The sequence below is a fragment of the Notamacropus eugenii genome, chromosome 1 (genome assembly GCF_028372415.1).
Source record: "Notamacropus eugenii isolate mMacEug1 chromosome 1, mMacEug1.pri_v2, whole genome shotgun sequence".
Lineage (NCBI taxonomy): Eukaryota > Metazoa > Chordata > Mammalia > Diprotodontia > Macropodidae > Notamacropus > Notamacropus eugenii.
Genome location: NC_092872.1, coordinates 690827847 through 690855552, shown reverse-complemented (window position 1 = coordinate 690855552; position 27706 = coordinate 690827847). Strand labels below are relative to the sequence as shown.

The following is a 27706-nucleotide window of genomic DNA, read 5'->3' as shown; positions in this document are numbered from 1 at the left end:
AATATAGTAGAAAATAAGCTAAAATTGGAGTCTGGGGAGAGCTGGGTTCTTATTCTGATTCTGATCATACTTGGCATCAAGAATCACTTGTGTGACTCCTGGAAAGTCATTTTTCCTATCTAGACTTCAGTTCTTTTTTTTAAAAAATGGGGCAATGATATTTGCACCAACTACCTCATGCAGTAGTTATGAAAAAAAGTGTTTTGGGAGAAAAAAAATTGAAAGCCTTAAAAATACTGCATAAAGTAAGAGTCAATTGAGTAGGAGGAGAATATTACCCATTTGGAATGCCATCACTGCCACCCTGGGAGATACTAATGTATTCATTCATTCATCAAACACTTATAGACTATTATATCAAGACCATTTGTTGTGCTGTGTCGAGTACATGGATTAACAAGTCTCTGTCCCTATCTCACAGAATCTCATAAATATAAGGGACCTCAGAGGCCATGCAGTCTAACCCTTTCCTGAAGGACTCCTCCCACACCACCCTCTACACCCCTGTGGCCAATATGCCATAAAAGCTCTTGCTTGAACGCCTCCAGTGAGACTATCTCTTGAGACAGTCCATTTTTCTATTAAATAGCTCCATTAGAAAGTTTCCCCATACCTCTGATGCCATTTAAATGTGTATCTTTTCATGTCCTACCAATTGCTCTTAGATCTATCCTCCAGCCAAGCTGAAATTTAATCCTTCCTTGTGACAGCCTTCAGGTATTTGAATCCAGTTATCATGTCCTTGTACCTGATTTCATGAATGAATCCCAATTCAATGTAGACTCAAGGTCCTTCATCATTCTGTACACTGTCGCTTGGATACTGTCCAGTTTATCAATGCTGTTCTTGAGATGTGGCACCCAGGGTTCATCATAACATCCTTACTGTGATCTGACCAGGGCAGTGTATTATACTCTAATATCCCCAGTCCAGGATACATAGGGGCTCAGATTAAAGCAGTCCATATACAGAAATAAGTGCAATCCAAAGCAGAGTGTGATAAGTACCATAACAGAAATGTCAATATAATATGATGGAACTTGAGAGGAGGGTGCAACCGCACCTGGAAGATTTTATGGAAAAAGTGACATTTAAACAGAGCCTTTAGTAATAGTTAGGTTTGTGGTGGGTATGAATGATGAAGGAGACCATTCTACACTTAGGAATTAAAGGCAGGAAAACATAAGTTATGCTTAGGAAATAACTAGTAATCTGCTTTGGCTGGAACATAAAGGAATTTACTAAGAGACATGATGGGAAAAGTAAGTTGGTACCAGACCCTTGATTATTTGAAAAGGGAATTTAAATTTAATTGTGAGCAAAGTGCTATGTAAATAGTAATATTATCTAAATGTGAGTTATTATAATTAATATTCTTATTTATGAATTTACTATATACAAAAGATATTAGGGAGTCATGGATGGTTTTGAAATAAGGGGATACTATATCAAAACTGCACTTTTAAAAGATAGCATAGATTAAATTAGCATTGCAGCTAAGAAGGGTGAAAGTCCACTATTCAGCTTTTGTTTGTTATTTTTTCCTGTCTGATATGATCAAGTTCTAAAAATATTGAGAGGCATTATGCCACATTGGAAAGAACAGATACTGGAGTTTGAAGACGAGTTCAAATTCTAGCTCTTCCATTTAATTTGCCTTTCTTCACTTCATCTCTCCTGGCTTTAGTTTCCTCATGTATAAAATAAGGAGATAAAACTAGATGAGTTCTGTGACCCATTCCAGGTCTGTATCTTTTATTGTCTTGAGCACATTTTCATCTGGATAATAGTTGTCATATAGATCATAGTGAACTGGAAAGTTAAAAAGTTATGTGCTGAGATATATTTGGCACAGAGCTTATTAGGCTCCCTTGAAATTCTTTTCCCTCCCCAATTATTTCTTCCCTTCCTTTAATTGCCCTGGATAATTTAGGTTGTTGGTTCAAACCATCACTTCTTTATCAAGACACCCTATTGTCCAACAAGGACAGTTAACCAGGTTTTATTTCAGCACTGACCCATTCAATTCATCCCTATTTTATTTGCTCACATTGTCTGATTGTAAGATCACAAATATCTTTTTTTTCCTCTTCCTAGCTCCACTCTGATATTGATTCTGGTGATGGGAACATTAAATACATTCTCTCAGGTGAAGGAGCAGGAACCATTTTTGTTATTGATGACAAATCAGGGAACATTCATGCAACCAAGACACTGGACCGAGAAGAGAGAGCCCAGTATACGCTGATGGCACAAGCTGTGGACAGAGACACCAATCGACCATTGGAGCCACCTTCAGAATTCATTGTCAAAGTTCAGGACATCAATGACAACCCTCCTGAATTCTTACATGAAAATTACCATGCCAATGTGCCAGAGCGGTCCAATGTGGGTATGTACCAAGGAACCCTACTCTCTTTTCTTTTTTATAAACACTGGGCTCACTTATATACAAGTAAATATTCCCCAAACTTTGCCACAATTCGGAAAGTAGGACTTTTTTTCTTAGAGAAGAAATAAGTGAGAGTGGCTTTCAGGCACTTATCAAGGTACTACTAATAGATGCAGCTGGGACCTATATTAAATTAATTCAATATTATAACATAAAACCTGGGACCTATATTAAATGAATTCAATATTATAATATAAAACCTTACAACATAAATCAAGGGGATTTAATCTGCATTATTTAAGGAATCTTTGTCACACTAAAGGATTCCTTGGAGGACTGCTTTAAATTACCACTTCCTTTAGCATTTTTAATTCATTCATTCAGATTCTTCTATTTGGTTCTATGAGCAACTCCCCTGAATACAGCTCTAGCCTATATGCTCTTTCCCTATGAAACATCATTTTGCAATGAGGTCATATTCCAGACCGACTTCTACCTACCAAAATATAGCGAAACCTTTACTTTAAGAGTATTTGATCAATTACCAATTTAAAACATTGTTCCTAGGGACCTTACCATTTTGTTATCATCAGCATTTAGCATAGTGCTTGACACATAATAAGTGACTAATAAATGATTCTTGACTAGACTTCATTTATAATCTTTTATGTGTCATCATGTTGTTTTTTTTAGAAACAACAGAAAAAAATAAGTCTGGTAAACTTGTACAAGTGTTGATAATCTTATGCTCACTTATTAAATAATAACAATATTTTTGCAGTTAATAGTTGGAGATAGATTACTTGGGTGACTAGAGACCAATGAACCTGCACCATCCCTAGTACCAGAATAGTAAAGGCTTTGAGACTGGACTTGTGTTTATAGTCTATATTGTTTTAAGTTTGATACATCATGCCACCATATTGCAACAGAATGCCACTTCCCCACTCAGATACTCCAACTCAAGTGCTTCATCAGGCAATGGCTACACCAGAAATGAGGTGTTGAGGGCTTTTGAGGGAAGATGACAAATTAATTTCCTACTTAGTTCTTTGGTTGAAATGCTCCAGAGTCTGACCCAACAGATGCTGACCTTGGAACCCAACAGATGTTGTCTATTTTTTTTTGTTCTTTTTGTCCTTTTTTTTATTTTCTGATGGCTACCAATCGCATCTGAACAGGAAAGATATGATTTCCATAACAGCAGGGAACAACATTCTAGACAATATTTATAGCAATAAATTAATTAAAAAGTAGGATTAGCAATGTTATTACATGCAAAGCTACAATAAAATATATTTATTACATGGCTACAGATGGAATTTACACACTATCCCTTTTATGAAAACTAATTTATTATTAATTATCATTTATTACACTCTTTGGGAGGAATTATACTTAATTATTTGATTTACTGAATAGTTCAACTTCATGAGTCTGGAAATGTTTTTTACAATAATATTTGTAGCATTAGTTTAGCTACCAAATGTGGAATTTACCATGAGTATATAATTTTTATATTTGAATCAACTAATTAAAATATATTTTTTTTTCTTTTTTCTTTAGGAGAGATGAAAGGAAGAGAAAATATTTTATTAATTAATAAAAACTAAATTAAACACATTTCTAATTCCAAAGAAAAAACACAAATGCATTGACATGGTGTTCTTGACGTTTTTTTTTTCAATTATGAAATCAAACCATACGTATAAATATATAATTTGTATAGCTTAGGTTATTTGAGCAAAAGAAATTTGTCTTCTTCTTCAGGTACATCTGTGATCCAAGTAACAGCTTCAGATGCCGATGACCCTACCTATGGAAACAGTGCTAAACTGGTTTATAGCATTCTGGAAGGCCAACCCTATTTTTCTGTTGAAGCACAAACAGGTATGGGAGATTAAAGTTAGGAGTTTACATGGTTTTGTTCTCTGACTCCAGTCCAGCATCAACCAAGGGACAATCAGAAGATATGACTGACTCTAGCATATGTTAGCTCTGGAGAAGTGAAGTCACTTGTCTGGGGCCCATTTCCTTATAAGACTGAATGTAAGGTAAAGACTATGGACAATTTTCTTGATATAAGATCACTGCCAAGAACTCTCTTTGCCAGTTCAGACCAACACTTTCTCTACAACTTACAGTTTTAGAGCACTGTGTTTTAAGTTAAGTGACTTGTCTCACGGTCATACAGACAGGATATAGCAGCGGCAAAATTTAACCTCAGTCCTTCTGACTTTGGAGTCAACTCTCTATCTACTATGCCGTGCTGTTGTACCATCTCCCTGATTCTCCTTAAAGGCTATAGAACAAGGGTTCCAACCCTCTTCTGTGTTGTGGTACCTTTGGCAGTCTGGTGAATATTGTGGACCTCTTTGCATGATAATGCTTTAAAAATTCATATTTTCAAGAAATACAAAATTTATATTGGCAGTTAGTGAAAATAAAATTCTGTCTTTATTCATCCAAGTTCACAAATGCCCTGAAATCTATCCACTTATCCCTTGGAAATTCCTGGATGCTACATTTAAAATATATGTATATATATACACACACACACACATATATATACACACACACATATATTCACATATATACATCACATACATATGTGTGTATATATACATATATATATACATAAATACTTACATATACATACATACACACACATATATCCCATAAAGCAATATACATTTGATTGCTTTGGTTGCCCTTTTGAAGCTAATCTGGCCCTTTGCAAAGAAATTATTTTCATTTTTGGGTTCTTTCAAAAACTTAATTCAAGCACCAGCTTCTGAAGGAGACCTTTGCCTAGTACCTCTAGCTTCTAATGCCTTTCCCTCTAGATAACTGTCTACCTCTCTGTGTCTTGTATAAAAGCTAACATTCATAAACCTCTTTAATGTTTACAGAGCTCTTTTCGTGTACTATCTCATTTGGTCTTCACAATTCTCATGTGAGGGAGGTCCTATCATTAACCTCATTTTACAGATGAAGAAATAAGCTAAGAGATGTTAAGTGACCTTCCCAGGGTCACATAGTTGTGTCTGAGGCAGAATTCAAAACCAGCTCTTCCTGACTCAAAGTGTAGCATTTTATCCCTTTCATTACCTGGCTATCTATTTATATTTTATATGATATACATCTATTTATATACATGTTTGCTCCTGTAAAAGTGAACATCTTGAGGCTGGAGATCATTTATGCATCTCTTTATATCCCCACTACTTAGAACAGTTCCTGGAACATAATAAGAGATTAATAAATGCTTCTTTACTGATTGACAAATCACATTGCATACTTACATTGAACTAATACTGCCATTATAGAAAAGAATTAAAACAAAATAAAAAGATAAAGAATTTCAACAAAATCACCTAATAAATCAAGAAAAATCTGACAATATATGTAATATTCCAAATTTGTAGACTTCCTTGTCTCCCACCTTTGCAAAAGAACACTAGAAGTTTTTTCTCATATATCTTCTTTGGGGGCATGCTTGTTCTTTATACTTCTGTAACACTCAGCTTTGATTGATTTGTAGATGCTTGTCTTACCATTTAAATTTATGAACTTTTATCTTCAGTAGAATCATATTCATAATTTCATGACCCATCTAACAAACTCTTGACAAATTCCTGGAGAAACACTGTCTTAGAGTTTTTGAACAGAGATTTCAAAATGATAATTTACCCCCTGTTAAGATGAGGGAAATATCAACACTCACAAATAACCTAGATTTCTTCTAGCATCTGGCACTGGAAAATGTGAGCAAGTTCAGCTGGTACAGTATAAAGATGGAGAGCAACAGACTTGATCTGATATAAAAGCTTCTTTATCATTTGCTGAGTAGTGCACTGGAATGGGTTATATGGGTGTATTAGAAAATGACACAGGCATGCTTGAACATCTCCATGTACTATGGGGATAAATGAGTGAATAAATAGAAGAAAGGAAGGAAGGAAGGAAGGAAGGAAGGAAGGAAGGAAGGAAGGAAGGAAGGAAGGAAAGAAGAAAGGAAGAAAGGAAGGCAGGCATGCTTTATTCAGTTCTTAATATGTACCAAACTGTACTAGAAGTGAAGGCAGACTTTGCCTTCAAGGAGATTATAATAGGGTGGATAAAGTGTATTATAGGATAGTTGATTTGCTTATGGTTTCAGAAATGGAAAGGTGGTGGGGAGAGTATACCCATGGCAGCTAGTGAGCAGATAGCCAGGGGTTGAAGTGAAGCTTGATTAGATCTCAGCCTTGAATCAATTACCAATCAGGCCAGTTGGGCCTCAGATCACTAGTTCTGGAGTTAAAAATGTTAAATCTTAGCATCATGGTTTCTTGTCCAGGTGGCATGGTGGTTGATAAAGATATTGCCAGGGAATAAAGTGAAGCTTAGCAAATCTTGGCCAAGTTATGGTAGGCAGCTGAGGCAACCATCAGTTAGTATAGCAGAATCTTATTACACAAGAGGAAACACAAGATTTATCCTTTTTAATATCTTCTTCCATTTGTTTCTTTAATTCTGACCATACACTCCATTCATGAGAGGTTTTTAATTTATTTGTGTATCACAGGCCCCTTTAGTAATCTGCTAAAACCTGTGGGCCCTTCTTCAGAATACTGCTTTTAAATGCTTAAAAGAAAGCAAATAAAGTTACAAAGGAAACCAATTATTTTGAAAAATAGTCTATCTCCATCTCTCTCTCTGTGTTTCCCTGTCCCTCTGTCCTTCTGCCTCTCTGTGTCTCTGTCTGTCTCTCTCCGTCTCTGTCTGTCTCTCTCCTCTCATCTCCCTCTCTCTCTTTCTCTCTGTCTCTCCAAAAATTCATGGAGCCCAACTTACAAAACCCTGCCATACACCATGTTTGCTCATGCCTGAAGCTAGATTCTACCCAACATTAAACCATCACACATCAGCACTGTTCTTACTAGCTAACACCCCTGACTGATCGGAAAGAAATCCTAGCATAGTCAGCTGCATTGTATGACAGCTGATATAGCACAATGGAGCCAGTAGACAGAGTAGACCATCCTCACTGGTCATGGCTGCACCTGTGATCGCTCTCTGAAGCAACCAAATCTCCTGACAACTGTAGTATCTAATTGGGGCATCTAGGTGTACATCTATGCATGCATGTGTTGAGAGGTGTGTGTGTGTGTGTGTGTGTGTGTGTGTGTGTGTGTGTGTGTGTGTGTGTGTGTGTGTGTGTGTGTAAGGGATAATTGATAATCCTTTAGTTCTTTGGGATGGGGAGATAGGGGAAGGATGAAATTTTCATGTAATTCCAGGATCTCTAAATGGCAAGTGATGGATGGTTTGTACTCTCTCTATTTTTTTCCGTTACCCACACAGGTATAATCAGAACAGCACTTCCCAACATGGACAGAGAAGCCAAGGAGGAATATCATGTTGTAATACAAGCCAAGGATATGGGCGGACACATGGGTGGACTCTCAGGGACAACCAAAGTGACAATTACACTTACTGATGTCAATGACAACCCACCAAAGTTTCCACAGAGTAAGTGCTGAGAATTTTTTTTTAAAGAATAATCTTAGTTATAATCCTAGCAGCTACTATTTCTAGTTTGTATTCATCATAACAATCTCATGACATAAGTACCTCAGGAATTATAATCCCCAAATGAAACTTCTCTGGCTCCTACTCTACCCTTGTTTTAAGTCTTCCAAGGAATTCTTTCAAGCTGTGAAAGGGAGAAAACCATGTAAAAAATATGTCAGAGACTATTAAGGTATAATGAGGTCAAAAGAATATTCCAAGATAAAAATATGACAGTTCACTTAAGAAATAGATATCTTTGTCTGAGGACAGTACTGGGGACAGCCCCTCCCCATTCAAATTGAACCTGATATGGACAAGTTGGTAATAATAAAGAGCAGTCAACAGAAAATAATCTTTCAAAAAATAAAATGTAATGTCAATAAGCATTTATAAGGGCTTGCTATGTACCAGGCAAATTAATAGTTAATTCAAAGTAGAGACCTGGGACTAAATGGCATCCACTGGAGTTTTAAAGAGACTCCACAATGAAATTAGAGACCTGGCCATCAAAACATGGAGACTATCATTACAATGGCAATGCCTTAGGCCTGGCAGACAACAAACATCATGGAGAGAGTCTACAGGGGAATTATGAAGAGTCACCTCTTTTGCAAGATGCAATACTGGGTCTTAAATCTCACTGATCTATGTCTATTTAACAGACCCTGGCCTTACCTGGAACCAGTACTAGAATTTTTATATAAAGTCTTTGAGCATGGAATTATTTCATTTTTCTCTTTATATCCCCAGCATGTAGCATGATATCATATATCTTAGTTGTTTAATAAATACTTGTGCACCACATAAATAAATTTGGCCCCAGAATTTATACTTTTCATTCCTTTTTAAAAATTATGATCATTGGAACTGAATTCAATATACTTGGACTAAGAAATTTCTTTGCTGCTATGCCTTTGTGATTGGGGTGAGAGATTATGACTCCTGATCCCCAATTATTTTTACTACTTTTTTGGCACTGTTCAGATCAATGCATGCCCAAATCTGCCAGCAAGTCCTTCTGTCCTTTCACACTTACATCCCCATACACTTGCAGAATGCATTTTCTATGTTTAATTTATATGGGGAAAAGCGTATATATAAAATAAGACATGATTCACCAGAGTAAGGATGCTACAAGGTTTTGTTTTGTTTCGTTTTTAACATAAAGTTGGCAAAATTAACACCATTCTCAGACATTGAAACTGATGGGTGAGATTATAGAGCTACTGTCAGTAATATTCTGAAGATCACCAAGAATGTGAAAGGTACTGTAGTAATGGAGAAAGGCAATGATTTCAGTTTTCTAAAGAGAGACAGCTCTCTCATGGCAGGGAAGGAAGGGTAGAGTGACAGAGACACAGAGACACAGAAAGAGAGAGAGAGAGAGAGAGACAGAGAGAGAGACAGAGAGACAGAGACAGAGACAGAGACAGAGACAGAGACAGACAGACAGAGACAGAGACAGAGACAGAGACAGAAACACAGAGAATGACGAGTGACAGAGAAAGATAGAGACAGAAACAGAGACAGAGAGAGACCTACCTGAAATAGGTGGGCAAGTTTGACTAATTACTGGGAAATCCATTATACAATGGATAAAATCATAAAAGAGATGATTGCTCAATATCTAGAAAAGGATGCAATGTTTGTAGCATGATTTTATCAAAAATAGATCATGTCCGCTGAATTTTCCTTTTCTGACAGGTTTTTAATGGATGATGGGAGTTCTATAGATAAAAGTTACACAGATTTTTTTAGGAAATTCTTGGATAGCATGCACACTCAAAAAAACTTTTTTAAATTTTAATTTTCTTTATTATATTAATAATTTTCAACATGAACATCTCAATATACCCAAAAAGCAACCACAAAAAGGCTGTCAAACTGTAGATGTCTGTCAGTTTATTGTTTTTTTAGTTTATATTAAATTTAATTAATTAAATTATATTATTTATATTAAATTTAATATTGTAGTATTATCATAACAAAACTTTTATTTCTCTGTTTGTGCCTCCTTCTAAACTTTTGTATTTCATTCTACAAACTTTAAACCTATTTTATTGTTGATCTTATATGTTTTTGCATATATTTTAATACCCACGAACTCACCCTCCCTTAAAAACTATCCCCTGTAAGAAATTATATAGCCCAACAAAACACCAATATATTGATCATGCCTAAAAATATGTGTAAATCTGGGAGGCATTTGTAAAGTGATGATTAAATCAACGGGACCTAATGAGATGAAAGAGGAAGAGAGTACAGAGAGAAATGGAAAGGGCCCAGGACATAGACTTAGGGTAGCCCTAGTCAAAGGGCAAAGGACATAGCTGACTATCCTGCAAAAGAAACCTTAGAAGAATTGGTCTGATTGAGAGGGGGGCATATATTATAGGAAAACATCACAAAAAGTCGAGAGGAAGAGAGGACCAACAGTACCATGTGCTCCAATGTTTAGTGATTGTTAATGGGACCTTCTTCTTGTTCAGTTATTTCAGTTTCTTCATGACCCAACTCGGGGTTTTCTTGGCAAAGATACTGGAGTGGTTTGCCATTTCCTTCTCCATTTTACCGATGAGGAAACTGAGGCAAACAGGTTTAAGGGACTTGCCCAGGGTCACACAGCTAGTAAATGTCTGAGGCTGGATTTCAAACCAAGAAGACGGGTCTTCCTGACTCCAGGTCCAGCGCTCCATCCATTTCTCCACCCAGCTGCCCACACAATGGAACCTGAAAAGTGCTAAACATTATTGCTTTGGAATGCAGACTCTTAATATGCTGGTCCTGTGATCCAAAGTTTAGCAAAGTCTAGAACATGATGAGCAGGAAGATTAAAAATAAAACCGAAAATGCAATAGCTAGCATAATAATAGCTAGTTTTAAGATTTGTAAAATGCTTTAAAACAATAATATCCAACTCAAATAGGAACACAGGAGACTAAACAGTACAAAATGATCCCTGAGAGCCTTGTATTGACTGAGAAAAATCACATATTAACGTTATCTGTGTCCTATTGCATTTTTATTTCTTTTGGTAAATATTTGCATATTACATATAAATTACATATTACATATTAATCTGGCTCCTAACAGTCACCTGTGTTTGAAGCTTCTACTTTACAACAACTCTCAGTGATAGATGCAGTTAGTTATTATCTGAGAGGCTGAAAGACACTAATGATTTGTCCAAGGTCAAACGGCCAGTTAGCATCTGAGGCAGAATTCAAACTCAGGTCTTTCTAATTCCAACTCCAAAACATTAACCACTGAATCACTGAGCTGTCAAAAGTTGCCCTTAACTCTTATCTAAATCTCATCCTACTTATACTGGACTCTCATATGCCATTTTTTAAAGTTTCCTCAAGAAGAGTAGGTTCTGAGGAGAGACTGAAGGGGTAAAGTGTCTGAAGTGTCTGAAGGCAGGGATTCAGTGGGGCCAAGATTAAAAACTAAGATCATGAATGAGGTAAGGGTTGTCTAGGTGGCATGGTGATAGAGCACCAGGCCCAGAGTCAGGAAAACTCATCTTCATGAGTCAAATCTGGCCTCAGATACTTACCATCGATGTGACCCTGGGCAAGTCACTTAACTCTGTTTGCTTCAGTTTTCTCATCTGTAAAAGAAAAAAAAAGCTAGAAAAAAAATGAGAGACCACTCCAGAGTATCTTTTCCAAGAAAATCCTAAATGGAGTCGTGAAGAGGTAGACATGACTAAAATGACTGCACACAAAACAAAAATAAGGCAAATGCAAGCTCACGTAGCAAATATTAAAATACAAGAAATGACTGGCCCCTTTATGCAGGTATCTCTCCCCAGTGCTGCTGTCTGTCATACAATGAGACCATATTCACAGGTTATAGATTCACAGATGGTGGGAGACCTATGAGACCTAGACACTTATGACCTAGAGAGTCTCATTGGCTTTCTCAGAATCACATATGCAGTGACCATCACAGGAAAACCACCAATTCCTCTGCCTCATGAGCCAATGTTCTTTCAGTATACCAGGCTGCCTACTGAAGTAGGATGGGGAGTGAGTCTCTCTCCACTCTATGTCTGTTGGCTTGTTGGTTTTTGGTGTGGTTCATCTATTAGGTCAGAAGCTACATTTTTTTTTTCATTGTACAGAGCTCACTGTGTAAACCCCTTCTGATGATATAGATCTGTAAATCGTTTGTAACTTAGATACAGGTAGATGTCAATAGAAAACTTGGAAAGTTAAGTGATTTGTGCAGTGAACAGAGTGTTAGAGCTGGAGTTAGATCAAGAAAACTTGAGTTCAAATTCTTCCTCAGCTTACTAAGCTGAGCAAATCATTTAATCTCTCTGCTCCAGTGTCCTCGTCTGTAAAATTGGGATAATAATAGCACAGACTTCCCAGGGTCATTGTGAGCATCATTTGGGACCAAAATTGTAAATAACTGTAAACCTTAAAGAATGAGGTTGATAAGGATGGTGATGATATGGCTAGTAAGTGTTAGGAGAACCTGAAACTAGATCTTTCTGGCATCACTGCTGTCATTCTATTCAATGTAGTATGTCCCCTGTCTTTACACAAATTTAAGGACAGTGATAACTTAGAGAGCTTTCTTTTCTTTCTCTATTATTTACCTGATAGACTTCCAGTTCAACAAACTTGGACTATCAGTTGAATAGTAATAATTCCTTCCCTGCCTTTCTCTATTATCAAAATATCTTCTGGCTTTCAAGGCCCTGTTCGCATCTCACTCTCTCCATGAAGCCTTCCCCAAAGCTCCAAAGGCAAAAGTCACCCTTGCTTGTCCTCACTTTGGAGTTCTATTATATTTAGAATCTGATCTGTACACTCTTTCATTTGATTATATACTGCACTTTTTAGTCCTTACTGATGTTTTTTTAAATACATTGCTAGGCTTGTGTTGCATAAGTTTTGCCATCCCCAAATAAAATTTTAATTACAAGGGCCACTAAATGCCCTACTGTTCTATTCCCATATGTCTCACACAATGTTGAACATGCTTAAGATGCTCATGTGATTGATTGATTAAGGAGTTATTACTATTGAAACATTCTAGATATTGATGTATGAAAGGGTGATTAATAACCCTATAATGACAGGAGACGGAAGGTAGCTTTTATAATTAATTCTTGGGTATTATCATATGCTGATCAATGTTAAGGACGAGAGAGATAACTCTTACTCAGTCTGCCCTTCAGGATGGAACCAAATACACTATATTAGGAGTATTAATAGTATTAATTAATTATTAATTAAGTTAGCACAATTACTGAATTCATGGAAAAATTATTAAATTGAGCATTTATTAGAGCTTCCTATGTTAAAAAAAAACTACATATACAGGGTATTTGTGGGAATGTAATTATTTCCTGATTTTCAATGAATGGGAATTATTTTCCTATCCTAAATGTAACTTGGGACAATGTTGTCCATATTACTACCTACCATGCCTCTACTCAATTTCAGATAATCTATTCCTTCAAAGCATCATCAGACAGATATGAGAGAACATTTGTTTCACATTTGCTTATTCCTTTTCTTTGTTACTTTTTATTTACTCAATCCATATGCGTTTCAAATCCTTTATGTAACTCATACCAATGTAATGAACTCTAAATTATTGCATACCTCTCCAAGTCCTCCCTGAAAGGCTCATGGAGATGAAACTGCCTTTTCAAAAGTTATGTGCCAGTGTTGATACTAAAGTCTAATGGACACTTTCTTGGAAAAGTTTTAAGCTGTACTTCCATCCCCTGAAGACAAGATTAATTATAAAGGTACCTATCACCTGAATGTTGGCCAACTAAAGACAGATTTTTTTAAACCACAGTTCCTCATTAAGAATTGTCTTCTAAAGTATGGGAGCACTGGGGTAGATAATGGTGGAGGGAGAACCACACTGAAATATAAAAAGCAAGATGTTTTTCAGTATCAACAAAACAAGACAAAAATGATTTATTTTCCTTCTAGGTGTGTATCAGATGTCTGTGTCAGAAGCAGCTGTACCAGGAGAAGAAGTAGGAAGACTGAAAGCCAAAGACCCAGATATTGGAGAAAATGGCTTAGTAACCTATAATATCATTGATGGGGATGGCATGGAGATGTTTGAAATTTCAACAGATTATGAAACACAGGAAGGTGTGGTGAAACTTAAGAAGGTGAGGAGAGGCAGAATGTTCCTATCTATTTTGATGTGAACATTCACCCCAATAAGGATTTCCTCTCCTCTGTCATTTTTCCCTGACAAATCTAGGATAAGTTATGTCCCAGAGTCAACAGGAATTGACCAGAGTCTGTGCAAATGGTTTAGATTCATTCATGAAACTGATCCTTAATGGAAACTGTTACTTTTTACTGACCTGGAGTAATGACTCATCCGGAACTGTGATTCTCAAAACTTTTGGTCTCAGTACCCCATTATACTTTTAAAAAATTACAGAAGGATCCCAATGATGTTAGGTATAGCTGTCAATATTTACTGTATTAGAAACCAAAAAAAATATAGTATTATTTTGAAAATAGTTTTTGCTTATAGACCTCCAGAAAGGGTTTTGGACATCCTCAGGAGTCCCTCGACCACATGTCTGCAACTGATGTTTTATAGGACTGCAGAGAAAAGAGAAACATTTAAAAGAGAAACCAAATCAATTTCATTTTAAAATAATGACACAATTATGGTATATTCTATAACTTATTTTTTGAAACTGATTTGCCACTTGCAAAATCAACACCTTTCAATCTTCAAAGCATATTCGGCATGAAATCAGAATTGAGTGATAGGGTTACCTTGGTTTTAATCAAGTATTCATTTTCAACTGGATAGTGCTCCATGAATATTAAGATACAGTGGGTAATGGTGAAAATTGAATTGTAACACTGATAAAAATTAATTTGAAGAATCAATAAAGAAGTAGGAGATGGAAAAAGAAATATTGAGGTCAATTGGAACTGAGAGGATGAGGAAGTTGTTGGTTATGGAGGAGCACATGGATATTGTCGGGTTTTTATCTGTGCAGAAGTTTGAGAGTTAGATTTAAATAAAAAAAAAAAAAACATTAAGGAGTACAAAAAAAGGATGAAAATACCTAAATTATAAAGAAGAAAGAGATTAAGGAAGGCAGAAAGGTGAAACCTAGAGAACTGAAGTGCTGGTGTTGTGGAAAGACTATTGAATGTGTACTCAGAAAATGTAGTTTCCAACTCCCAGCTCTGCCACTTAGTAAACATCTATTAAACACCTTCTATGTGCCAGGCACTGTGCTAAGCATAGAAAAGTAAAATGCAGTCCCTGCTCTCATGGAGCTCTAAATCTAATGTGGAAAGACTACACAAAAGGAAATTGAAAGGGCATTAAGAAAGATACCCAGGCAAGAGATATGAAGGAGTCCAGTAAAAAGGAATCCAGTTGGTAAGAAATCGAGAGATGTCTGTCTGGTGAGGTCTCTTTAAATGGAAGCTTTGGTGGGAGTTCTTTGTCCCACTGTTAAATCAGGATGTGACCAAGGGTGATACAAACTCTCAGGATGATAATGTTTCAAATGATGATGTTTCCTGGGTTCATGATGGAGTCCAGTCCAAAGGAGAGCAGCGTATGGAAAATTGGTTAAGTAACAATTGAGAAGTCATTTGATATCAATAGTTCTTTGTGTCACTTTCTTCTCTAATTCCAATAATGTTGGAAATAATTTTAGCTAAATAAATTATAACAGCTACAATATGAATAATAATAACAGATTAGTTTCTATAGATTTTATGTTTACAAAACGTTTTTCCTATAGCAACCTATAGTAGGTAGTCTAACTAGTATTTCCATTTTATTTTATCATTTTTGTTCAGTTGTGTCCGACTCTTTGTGATCTCATTTGGGATTTTCTTGCAAACCTACTCAAGTGATTTGCCATTTCCATTTCCAACTCATTTTACAGATGAAGAAATTGAGCCAAAAGGAGTTAAGCAATTTAATGAGGGTCGCACAGTTAGTGGGTGTCTGAGGCCAAATGTGAACACCCATCTTCCTGACTCCAGGCCTGGCACTCTATGCATGGCACCATGTAGCTGCCCCCATAGATAAGAAGATCAATGCACAAAATATTCCTCCCTCCAAGCCCCAATGCACCTGATGTAATAGAAATACTTTGGAGTTTTCCAGTGTGAAATGATGGCCACACTAATGACATCTAGCATGATACTGTCAACTTCTTTTACTAATTAATATTACTCTTCTTTGTACTTGACAATGACATATGAGCACTTGACATATACTAGTCCCAAATCCTATTCTTCGCTTTGGATGTAATTGGATGGTTCATTGAGCAAAGTTTGTCACCTGTTTTGGATGCATTCGGGGCATAAACACACAGTGTCTCTACAATCCTGAAACATTTAAATCACCCCACGGAGCTCCAACATTGCAAATGAGCTCCCTGCATATGATTAATCTGCACATCCTTCTCCTCTAATTCAGTGTGTTTATTCCAAGTGAAGGAACAATTTTCTAAAAAGCAACCATTTAACATTAAGGTGGTGGCAACTGTTATTTAATTTATTAAGGGACATTTGTCTCAGCTTGTATTACATAGTTTGGAAACTCAAAGTAAAGTGTGGGAATATAATATAATTTAAAATATAATATAAATATATTTTATATAAAATGATATAATATAAAATGAATTTCAGTCAGCAAACATTTAAGTGACTATTACCTACTGTTACATGTGCTGTTCCTGTGCTAGTTACTCTAAATATGAATATAAAGGTGAGACAGTCCCCACCCTCAAGGAGCTTACATCCTACCAGGAAGATGTACCACATTCATAGATAAAAATAGAACAGTTTATGTAAAATAACACAGTGACTTTTTTTTTTTGAGGGAGTAGAGAGAATAACAATTTGAAGATTTAGGAAAGGATCCTTGAAGGAAATGAACTTTAAGCTCAATTTTTTGAGGGGGAAGAGGCATACTTAGAGGATGGAAAGGAATGGGGAGAACATCAAAGAATCATAATGAGAAGTCACTTATTTAAAGGCATAGAAATAGGGGATCAAATTCTGTGTACGGAGAACATCAAGTTGACCAGTTCTCTTGAAACATATAGTGCGTGAGGAGAAAGAATACTCAACAAGCTGGAAAAAAAGTTTTCTGGATGCAGCTTATAAAGAACTTTTAAAGGATGTCAAAAAAAAGAAAAGATAGATGTATTTTTATCTCAAGGCCAAAGGGAACCACTGGAATTCCTTGGGCAGAGAAGTCATTGTCAGCCCTTTACTTCTAGGAATTTTATTTCTGAATACTGCCTCTACAATTGACAAGCTATGTAATCATCATGTTATTTATCCTCCCTGGGATGCAATTCCTTATCTACAAAATGGGAATGATAATACTTGTATGTTCTCTCTTATGCGTTTGTTTTAAGGAAAGTGCTTTATAAATATTTAAAGCCAAGGAGAAGTTGTTCTACTTAGCTATGACTTTTTGTTCAACACTCCAATCCCCATTCTGATCTGGTAAGAATCATAGGACTTGGAAACTTAAAGATCACCTAGTCTCACAGCTCATTTGATAAACAAGAAAACTGAGGCTCAAAGAAAGGAAGTCACTCAGCATCACAGGGAATGAGCGCAGTCAAAATTTGACTTGGCCTCACCATTCTTGCACTCTGTCAGATCCCAGATGGCCAATATGTTTTCCTTCTGAAAAAAAAATGCATTCTCAGAGATGGGTAAGGATTATCTATACCAACACCTGCAAATGGAACAAAAATACTTTGAAGGACTTCATCTGACTATTTGGTAATTGAAGATTGGATTTCTTTTCCTCAAATACGTTTAAGAGATCAGATTGTTATTAAGAACATCTATTTATTTATCTATCTACCTATCTGTCATGTGCCTAAATTATAAGGCAATAATTAGTTCTTAATGAGCCAGTTAATATAATTTAATATCTGAATCCCACGTATTAAATTCTTAATACCTTTATAACAAACCAGGATGATTAAGGGATATATAGCTTTTGGTAATGGGAACGTTAGTTTTAAGAAAATATCCCACCTGGAAAAGACCTGAGAACATTGAAAGTAGAGCTTAGAATGTCAGAACTCAAAGGAATCTTAGACTGTAGAATGTTAGGACAAAGAAAAAAATAGTATATAAGAATATATAAAATATTGTAATAATTTTAAAAAAGGGAGGAGTTTAACAATTAACATTATTGAAGGATCCACTAAAGGATGGAAACTATAGTCATTCCAACGAATTGAAGGATCATTTAAGTGCCTATAATATACCAGGCACCATACCAGGCTATGGGTATACAAGAATGAAAATGAAATTACTGTTGCTCTCAAGTAACTTACGTTCTACAGGAGAAAACAATATGTACACAAATAAATCTATATGCTTTACAGCCATCTTGGTGCCTCCTACCCTCTGGCTTCCCTTCGCCTCCAGTCTGGAACTCCAGTTCCAGCTCCGTCCATGTTCCCTAGGCTTCAGATTGGTGAGCAGTGTCCCTGATTAGATTAATGATTTTACCAGAATCATCCATTATGCTACTGCTAGCAGGCTATTTTGACTTCATATCACCACGAGTCACTTCCTAACATCTTTCCATCTCCAGTTCTGGGAACAGGAATCATAACACAATTGTCCTTTGAAAGAATATATCAATCAGTTGTCCTGTGACTCCTTTCACTCCCCCATGGCTCCCATTACCAGAAAACCTCTCCTAGCTATAAATCCCCTATGAACGTTGTCTTTTCCTGTGAGAAATATGCTCATAGAAAATAGGGATTATTTTGTCTCATTTTATATTGATATCTCTTGCATTCATGATGATGTCTGGCACAAACTAAGCACTTTATAGATGTTTTCTCCTTCATTCATTCATGAAAGGCCTCCTTCGTGAAGTGGCACTTGAGAAGGTCTTTGAAGGAAAGAAGGCTTTCTGTGAGGTTGAAATTAGAAGAAAGGCCATTCCCCAGCATGGATGATAGTCTGTACAAATGGGAGATGCCTATGTCAGTCTGTGAAGAACAGCTGTTTAGATAGAATATAGACTACATGATTGAAGGTATTATAAGATCTGTCTGGAAAGATAGGTTGTAGCAAGAGTGTGAAAGGCTTCAAATGCTAAACAGAACAGTTTATCTTTTATCCTAGAGAGTAAGATTTCTGGAGCAGGGAAGACACATAGTTAGGCCTGCACCTTAGGCATATAAAGTTAGCAGATGATTGGGGGGAGAATTAGAGTAGGGAGACACTAGATATTAGGATAACTACTAGACAACTCATAACGGTCTAATCAAGATGTAATCAGGGCCTAAACTAAAGTGGTAGCTGTTGAATGAGGAAAAATATATATGTATATATATATGTATAGTTTTCAAAGAGGACCATGCCATTAGGGAAATGATGACATGACTTGCAACTGACTTTGATTTAAGTGCCATGCAAAGTCACTAGCCTCACTCCAGAGACATCTGGGTCCAGTGGCCAGATATTCATCAGGATGACTGGAGATGGCCCAGGATACAATGGGAGATCCTGGCCCTTTTAGGCTGAGGTTCTTACTTTGAGTGAGGCAATGTCCATTCAACTTCCATTCAAGGAAGTTCCTGGGCTAGTCATGCCCACTTCTAACTTGGTTTCTTACCTGACTCACCAGATTTTCTATATATGTATGCATATGTGTATATATGCATATATCTGTATATGTATATATATACATATATACACACATATGCATGTGTGTATAATTTAGAGTATATATAGTATGTGCATGTGTAATGTAATGAGTACATATGTGTATATATGTGTGTGTGTTTTGCATGCATGTGTATATATGTATGTGTGTATTTATGTGTATGTGTATACGTATGTGTGTATATATGTATATGTGTGCATGGATATGTGTGTTTCTATATATGAAACATTATGTGGGGATACAATCAACGGAAGGACCTGGAAGCTGATTATATATGGTGAATGATGAAAAACGACAAGTTGAGGATGACTCTGAGATTGTGGCTGGAGGAATTATTGTGGTCTCAAAAGTGAAATCATAAAAAAATGTTGGTAGGAGGTTGTTTTTTTGAGGGGTGGCAGCAGTTAACAGTAGGGAGATTTACTTCACGTGAGGTTCTTTTGACACATCCAGCTGTAGATGTTCAATGGGTAATTTGTTATGTGTTATTACTGCTCAGGAGAGAAATGAGGCATAGGTATAAAGGTTTGAGGGATCATCTGCATAGAAATGATAATTGAGCCTATGAAAGCTGATACGATCCCTAAGGAAGAAGGAATGTAGAGAGAGAAAAAAGCATAAGATAGAACCCTGAGATTCACCTACTCAATAGAAGGTAATACCCATGCTACAATCCAGGAAAAAAAATGAGAAGAAAATATAGATGGCTAGAAGAACCAGAAGAATTCAGTGTCATGAAAGCACAGCAAAGAGAAAAATGGCAAATAGTTTCAAAAGCTAAGTTTTGAGAAGATGATGCCAAAAATGTTGCATGTGTTTGTGTATGGAGTTAAACCCATACATGTATGTCTCTGTCTCTAGCAACATGTCTTTGTATACATTCACAACCCGAGAATATGTCCTGACTAGTTGAAAATATTGTCCCTTTTATAGTAAGCTAACTGTGATCGATCCCCTAATTAGTTGAATAGATAGTTAAAGGAAAATGCATTGAAAATGGAAGCAGTGGACATGGTTTTGAGCTCTGGCTCTGACATTTACTTGAATAAAGCACATTCTTTTTCTAGATCTCATCTTTTCATCAGTAAAATGAGGGATTTGGATTAAATCATCTCTAAACTTCTTTTTAGTGTTAGCGTTCTCTGATGTGGTGATGGATGGTATTCTTTCTCTTACCAGCCCGTAGATTTTGAAACCAAAAAAGCTTACAGTTTAAAGGTGGAGGCTGCAAATGTTCACATTGACCCCAAGTTCATCAGCAATGGACCATTCAAGGACACAGTGACAGTGAAGATTGCAGTAGAAGATGCTGATGAGCCACCAATGTTTTTAGCACCCAGTTATATTCATGAAGTCCAAGAAAATGCAGCTGCTGGTACTATTGTTGGTAGAGTCCATGCCAAAGACCCTGATGCTGCCGGTAGCCCCATCAGGTATGTCTATGTCTTAAAGCTTGTGATCTCAGTATATTGGATGCTGACAGATGATTTAGGGGCTATTGTCTGAAGAGAGAGTAGCAGTAATTGGGGATGTGCAAATACGTTCTTTGGGGTAATTAATCCCAAGGATCCCAAGCACAAGGTAAGCTAATATGGGAATACCAGAGGGACTACTAGACCAGGATTTAGATAACATGGTATCTAATTCTGATATTAACTGGGCTCCTTTGGGAATGACTGTGGACAAGGCATTTCACCATTCTGCTTGGTGTTGTCCTTAGTTGTAAGAATGGAGAAGATAAAACCTGCCCATCCTACCTCTCAGAACTCTAGTAAAGCAAAATTCATTTCAGGAAAGCACTTATTAAGTACCTACTCCATATAAAAAAATGCATTGAGAGCTGATGGAGATATAAACTGAAGCTAAGACACAGTCCTTGCCTAAGAGATCTTGTAGACTCTGTAGAAGATAAGAAAGCAGAGTAGGTGACTATGATTTAAAGTATTTCATTAGTTCACCATAAAGGTACAATGTCCTATATGAGCTTTGAGTAGGAGAAGGTCATTTCACAGAAATCTTGAGACAAGAAGTGGCATTTTGGTTGGACTTTAAACAATGTTTAAGAATTCAAAGAGAAAGTGAAGTTTAGTAGGACATTCTAGTAATTAGAATTAGTACAGAACCAGGAAAGTACAGATCTGGGTTTGATAGACACAAAATTTATTCAGTCTGCTTGTACTAGAGAATGCGTGAATAGTATTAGTTTAAGGCAAGTCGGGAAATGTAGGATGGAACTATCTTATGGAAATTATTCAATATCTGACCAAGGTATGATGATATTAATAATATATGCAATTATATATATGCACATATACATACACACACATACATATATGTATGTGTGTATAGCATGTATGGGGGTGAAGGGCAACATAAACCAAAAAATAAAAGCAAAATATTGTTTTTAAATAGCCCTATTGTCTAAGAAAGCAAACTGGGAATGGAAGTTATAAAAAGAAGGGCAATAGTTACTTTGCTGGATGTTGGTTTGGTTAGGGTTATATTAAAGGTGTAGGCTCAGTCTGGATATGATGGATAATTGGAGAGTTGGAAAGAGGCCAAAACAGTGGAATAAATGATTAAAGTTTGAATATGAAAACTAACAGCCTTGCTTAAGGAGATAAGGGTTATTAAAGATGGAGAAGACTTCATCCTTTGCATGAAGACAGTCTCAATTTTCAAACCAGAAAATGATGTTAAGATGGAAGAAAGGGGTGGAGATCTCACCTAAGGAAAAAAATTCAGACTTATAGAAATCAATTGCAGGGTATGCATGCTAAAATCTCCTTATAATAATTTTTCCTAATTGAGTAGATATTCATCTCCTTTGCCTAAAAGCATGGAATAATCCATCAGTCACTCTAACCCCTTTAAAGAACTTTTCACTTTTCTCCATGTGATCTTTCAAACCAATTTTCCCTTGGCAAAAATGCCATGACATATAAAGAGAAGACTTTTAGGGGAACATAGCTTTTCTTCAAATGTTTGCTGAAATGCTCTACTTGTTCCCAAAAAGCAGGCATGTGAATGAAAGCTGTAGAAAGACACATAACATTTCAACACATATTTAGAGGAAAAGAGAAATAATCAAGCCTGGGGGATTGGACGAGGGGGGAAATACTTAGGAGGAATTGAGTTCCTTGTTACGGAAGGGGATAAGCTGAGGTTGAACAATCACTTACAAGGGCTGTTGTAGAAGGGAATCTTGTTCAGATGTGGGTTGGACTAGATAAATGCTGAGGTTCCATTCAATTCTGAGATTCTTTGATTGTGTTCTTAATTACTTAGGTCAAGTTCTGCATGGTCACTTCTTTTCACAATTTGTGTAGCCATAATTGTGCATATTGCTTTTATCCTTTTGGGTACTGAGATTAAGAATCCAAGTCCAATAGTGGAGAATTGAATTTCTAGATATTTTACCACTATGACGCCAAATGACTGGCTTAATATTTCTGTAGAGATATTATGGATTCCATAAAAATTGATTCTTCAATTCAACCAATGTGAATTAAATACCTATTCTGTGGGAAAGCATTATGTTACAATGGGAAGAGTCTCATATTTGGCATCAAAGGACCTGAGTTTGATTACTCATTCTTCCATTTACTGTTAGTGGGACTTTAGTCAAGTCAATTAATCTTTCTCTGGGCCCTGATCTCATTATCTATAAAATCTTCATTTTGATTGACTCTAAGGTCTCTTTCAGTTCTAAGTCTATATTACTATTATACTTTGTGTAAGGCACTTGGGATAGAAAGACAAATAACAATGTAATCCTCAATGTCAAGCAACCTACAGTCTAATAGGGAAATGCGACATGCACATAGGTAAATAAATGTAAGATAATTTCAGATGGTAGACAGCACTTAGAAGTTGGTTGATCAAGAATGGCTTCGTAGGGTAGGGGACTATGATAGCAGACCTTGACAGAACATAAGCATAACATGACTTCTGGAGTATTCCTCACACTTACCCCCATTTGGAGCCCTAGGGAGCGGCTGCTACCTTGAATTTAGGGGATAATTATGTGGATGACCACAACAACTAACGTAGTTCCTGAGCCCTCCCTTATGTCGCTTCCCCTTAACAATAAGATAATAGACGTATTCATCTTTTAGCAAAGACATTTACTAAGATAGCAGGAAGAGTTGGTACAAAATATTCCCCCCAAAACTTGTGGCATATTCTCTTTCAAAAACACACAGTATCCCTAGGAAGCACCGGGTCAAATTGACATGATAGTGAGGTATATGTCTAAAGGAAAAGTGTGGCAAAGGTCTAACTCACAATTTCTGGCACTGAAACTTATCTGTCTTCATAGATTCTTCATGTAGTTCCCTTTAGGGACAGGATCTCTACCACTCTTCTCTGACATGAAATGAAAGGTCATGATCTATCAAGCTGTCTCTTTGGGTGATTGTCTTCTTGTCACATCTCTATATTCCTTGCTGAGTGCATTGTTTCCCTCTGGAACAATATCTCTGGTGACATAGTCAATATAATGGGAAAAAATCAGAGGAAATCACTCACATTAAACAATCATCAAAGCTAAATTCCAAACTCACGACCTCTCACTTGTGTCCAGTTCTCACAGCCTGCCCCTACTCTTTATGCATTCACTATGTATTCACTCCTCATCTCCCCCAACTAGACTGTGAGATCCTTGAGGGCAGAGATCCTATCCAATATAGCCTCTTCTCAGTGTGCTCTTTGGAGCTGTAGAAATGTGTTGATTGATGAGTTAGTTCTCAGAGGTCAATAAAATGAGTCTTTTTGGATGCATCTTTCCTATTCTCGTTTTCCTTTAAGGGCCAGGGCTGTCAACTATTTTTAGGGAATGAATAATTCATCCAATAAGTCTATTAATAGCCTTTTCCTGAGTGCTATTGTAGGGAAACAATTAATATGAAAGAATGTTTTCTGACCCAGTTCACTTCTTTATCCATTTAGATTCTGCAGCTTACTTTCAGGTTTTCTAGCCAAGTGTGGCATCTAAATTCAAAATGAATGTGTGTCAAACACCTCCCTTTGAATCACAGTATCCTAGCATTTCAGAACTGGAAGGAATCTTAGATCACAGATTGTTAGAGAGGCAATGTGATAGAGTAGATTGAAGAAAAGAGGTGGGGGGAAGGAAAGCGCTAACTGAGTCAGGAGATCTGGATTCATTCCCAGATCTGGAATGTACTCATTGGAGTGTCATGGAAAAGATATTTCTCCTGAATCTGAGTTTTCTGATCTGTGAAATGGCTAAAATGCTACCTATAATACCGCCCCCCCACATGCTTATCATAAGTAAGACATTACGTAAATATGATCTCCTAATAGTACAAATGCAGGGTGTCTCAAAAACCCTAGGGCAGTTTTAAACTTTAATAAAATCAAACATTTAGTTTATTAATTTAAGCTTAAGTATTAGTGAACTTAAAGCTGTACTGGGACTTCTTTCTAGGAAATCCTGCATAGCTAAGCTAACAGGACAAAGTCCATAAGTACCTCACTGAAAGTTTCATTTACAGATGCAAAGTTTCCAGGGCCACCAATGGAGATGGAATTGACATGCTCACAGCAGTACATCAGTTGTTAGAATTGAAAAACCTTTCACAATATAAGTTGTTTGACTACAAAAAACAAAATGTTAAAGCTGGAAGGGCCCTTAAGACATTATCTAGTTTCACCTCTTCATTTTACAGATGAAGAAATTGAGACTCAAAGAGGTCGTTACTGAGAACATACAGTGAGTTATAGACCACAGTTTCTGAATAGTAGATAAGCAAAATAGCCAGACTTAGAGTCGTCTGACACTATTTCATGGGCTCATTCCTCTTTAGAACTGATGAAAAGGTCTGAAATTAAATAGCATTAGCATAAAATTTTGTTAGCATCTCAAAATGAATAAAGATAAGGAGATTGATTTTAAGGCCATAATGAACCCTGAGAGATAAATTTAGATAAATTTGAAATTATTTAATGTGCCGTATTCTAGAAGCTGGCAAAAGCTGTAGAATTTCTGATTTTCTGAGTAGTTGGGAAATAAAATAAACGTGTTTCCTGAATCCATCTTCATAAATATTCAGGTGATAGATGGATATAGTAAATATGAAGAAATATGTAATTATTCATTGCAATTCTCAATCAAATATGTTGTATCATTTTCTTAAGGTGTGTTATAGAAGTAGCTTTAATGCTGCAGAATGTTTTCTATAGAAAGACATACATAATAAGATAAGAGGGGAAGTGAAACTACGTAGACTGAAACTACATATACTCTGAGGGCAGTTACTGTGTCTAAACTTTTTTTCAGAAACTAGAATAATACTTTATATACAGTAGGACATTAACATATACTTATCAAATGGAGTTGAATTTCATAGGGTGCCAATGGTAAGCTATATGACCTCTCTGAAGTCAGAGCTTTCTTCTTTGTTGATAGAGGGGAGAGATTAGACAATCTCTGAAATGCCTTCTAGTTTTGCCATTTTATGTTCTAAGACTTATTCTCATTCTAACATTCTACTTCTAATGTCTTACAGATCTAGCAGTCTATCAAAAAAGAGCTTGTCTAATGCTACTGCTCTAGTTTTAAAGTCTAAATCTAACATTCTTCTCTCTATATTCTAACATTCCTCCCATTCTTAATACTCTTGGGATACTAAATTAACAATTCAAAATGTTAAGTTTAAATCTAAAGAGGTTCAAACATTATAACATCAAGTAGCCTGGGATGTAGCATATTTAAAATCTTAATTTGTGTTCTGCTTAGATATTCAATTGATCGGCACACTGACCTCGACAGATATTTCAGTATTGGTCAAGAAGATGGTTTTATTAAAACCACAAAGCCTCTGGATAGGGAGGAAACAGCCTGGCTCAATATTTCTGTCTTTGCAACTGAATTCCGTAAGTATTCTTTCAAGAGTTTTTTAATGGTCTTTACTGAAGATTATCTTTCTATACACATCTGTGCACTAATTATTAGTGGACAATAATATTCTATATTACTACAATTAAAAGGTTTTTCCAGTATTAAACATGATTTTCACCCTTTTTCCTGTGTGAGTGGGGGTAAGGAAATTAGGACAAAAAGAGATGCCTTTTTTCTATGGCAGAAATGGGTACAGACTTAATAAGAAATTGTCCCTGAAGTGATTCAGTCTTGAAGTTTAATCTTCCAATATTCTCTGCATGAATTCCTATGGCCTATTCCCATATATGCATTTGCCAAACCTAGAGTCCCTTTGGATCATTCAACCCGCAAATTGTGGGACCCTTAAACAAAGGTCATAAGCTATTTGGGGAGAGGATATCTCTCTCTTGGAAATGAATTATTTTCAACAAATATCCAACATGGTGGAATAAGAGTTTATTGCTTTTTTTTTATTTTCAAACTGAAGTTTAGAACCCTTTTACCCACAGCCAAAACCAAGCATTTCAGATGACAATCCTTATGAAAGTCTACTGTCTAGATGACAGATCATTGGGTTGGCTACATGGTAAGTTTATGGAGAACCCTTAAGGAAGTCAATGGAGACCTTCTGCCTTGCCTTTTACTGTGTGTGTGTGTGTGTGTGTGTGTGTATGTATATATATATATATATATATATATATATATATGTGTGTGTGTGTGTGTGTGTGTATATATATATATATGTATATATGTATATATGTATGTATTTTTTTTCTTCCAGACAATCGACACCAGGAAGCTAAAGTCCCTGTTGCCATCAAAGTTATTGATGTCAATGATAATGCTCCCAAATTTGCAGCCCCATATGAAGGCTTTATTTGTGAGAGTGACCAGACAAAACCTGTTTCTAATCAGGTACATCCTACCTCAAGTTATTGAACAATGATAAATGCAGTTCTTTGAAAGGGTTTGATGATTATCTTTATTTCCTTTCATTTTTAGAAGGAGTAGGGAGTCTGAGTCTTAGTTAACGCATCAACAATATTTCTCATTTGCAAAAGATTGATGTACGATAAAAGGGAGATGATGAATTTGTTCATTTCTTTCCCGGTTAGATGACATCTATGGTCTGGTGTCTTACTGTG

General features: G+C 36.3%; 1 protein-coding gene across 2 annotated transcripts in view; it reads left to right on the top strand.

The window, feature by feature from the left end:
* The window catches only part of CDH11 (cadherin 11), a 213334-nt gene that overhangs the window by 160322 nt on the left and 25306 nt on the right, over positions 1-27706 (top strand). For both annotated transcript variants that reach the window (XM_072635916.1, XM_072635917.1), the window contains 7 exons: positions 2098-2392; positions 4163-4282; positions 7742-7909; positions 13921-14108; positions 20834-21087; positions 26418-26554; positions 27343-27476. In XM_072635916.1, the coding sequence (XP_072492017.1) occupies positions 2098-2392; positions 4163-4282; positions 7742-7909; positions 13921-14108; positions 20834-21087; positions 26418-26554; positions 27343-27476 (1296 nt within the window). The remainder of the gene's footprint in view (positions 1-2097; positions 2393-4162; positions 4283-7741; positions 7910-13920; positions 14109-20833; positions 21088-26417; positions 26555-27342; positions 27477-27706) is intronic.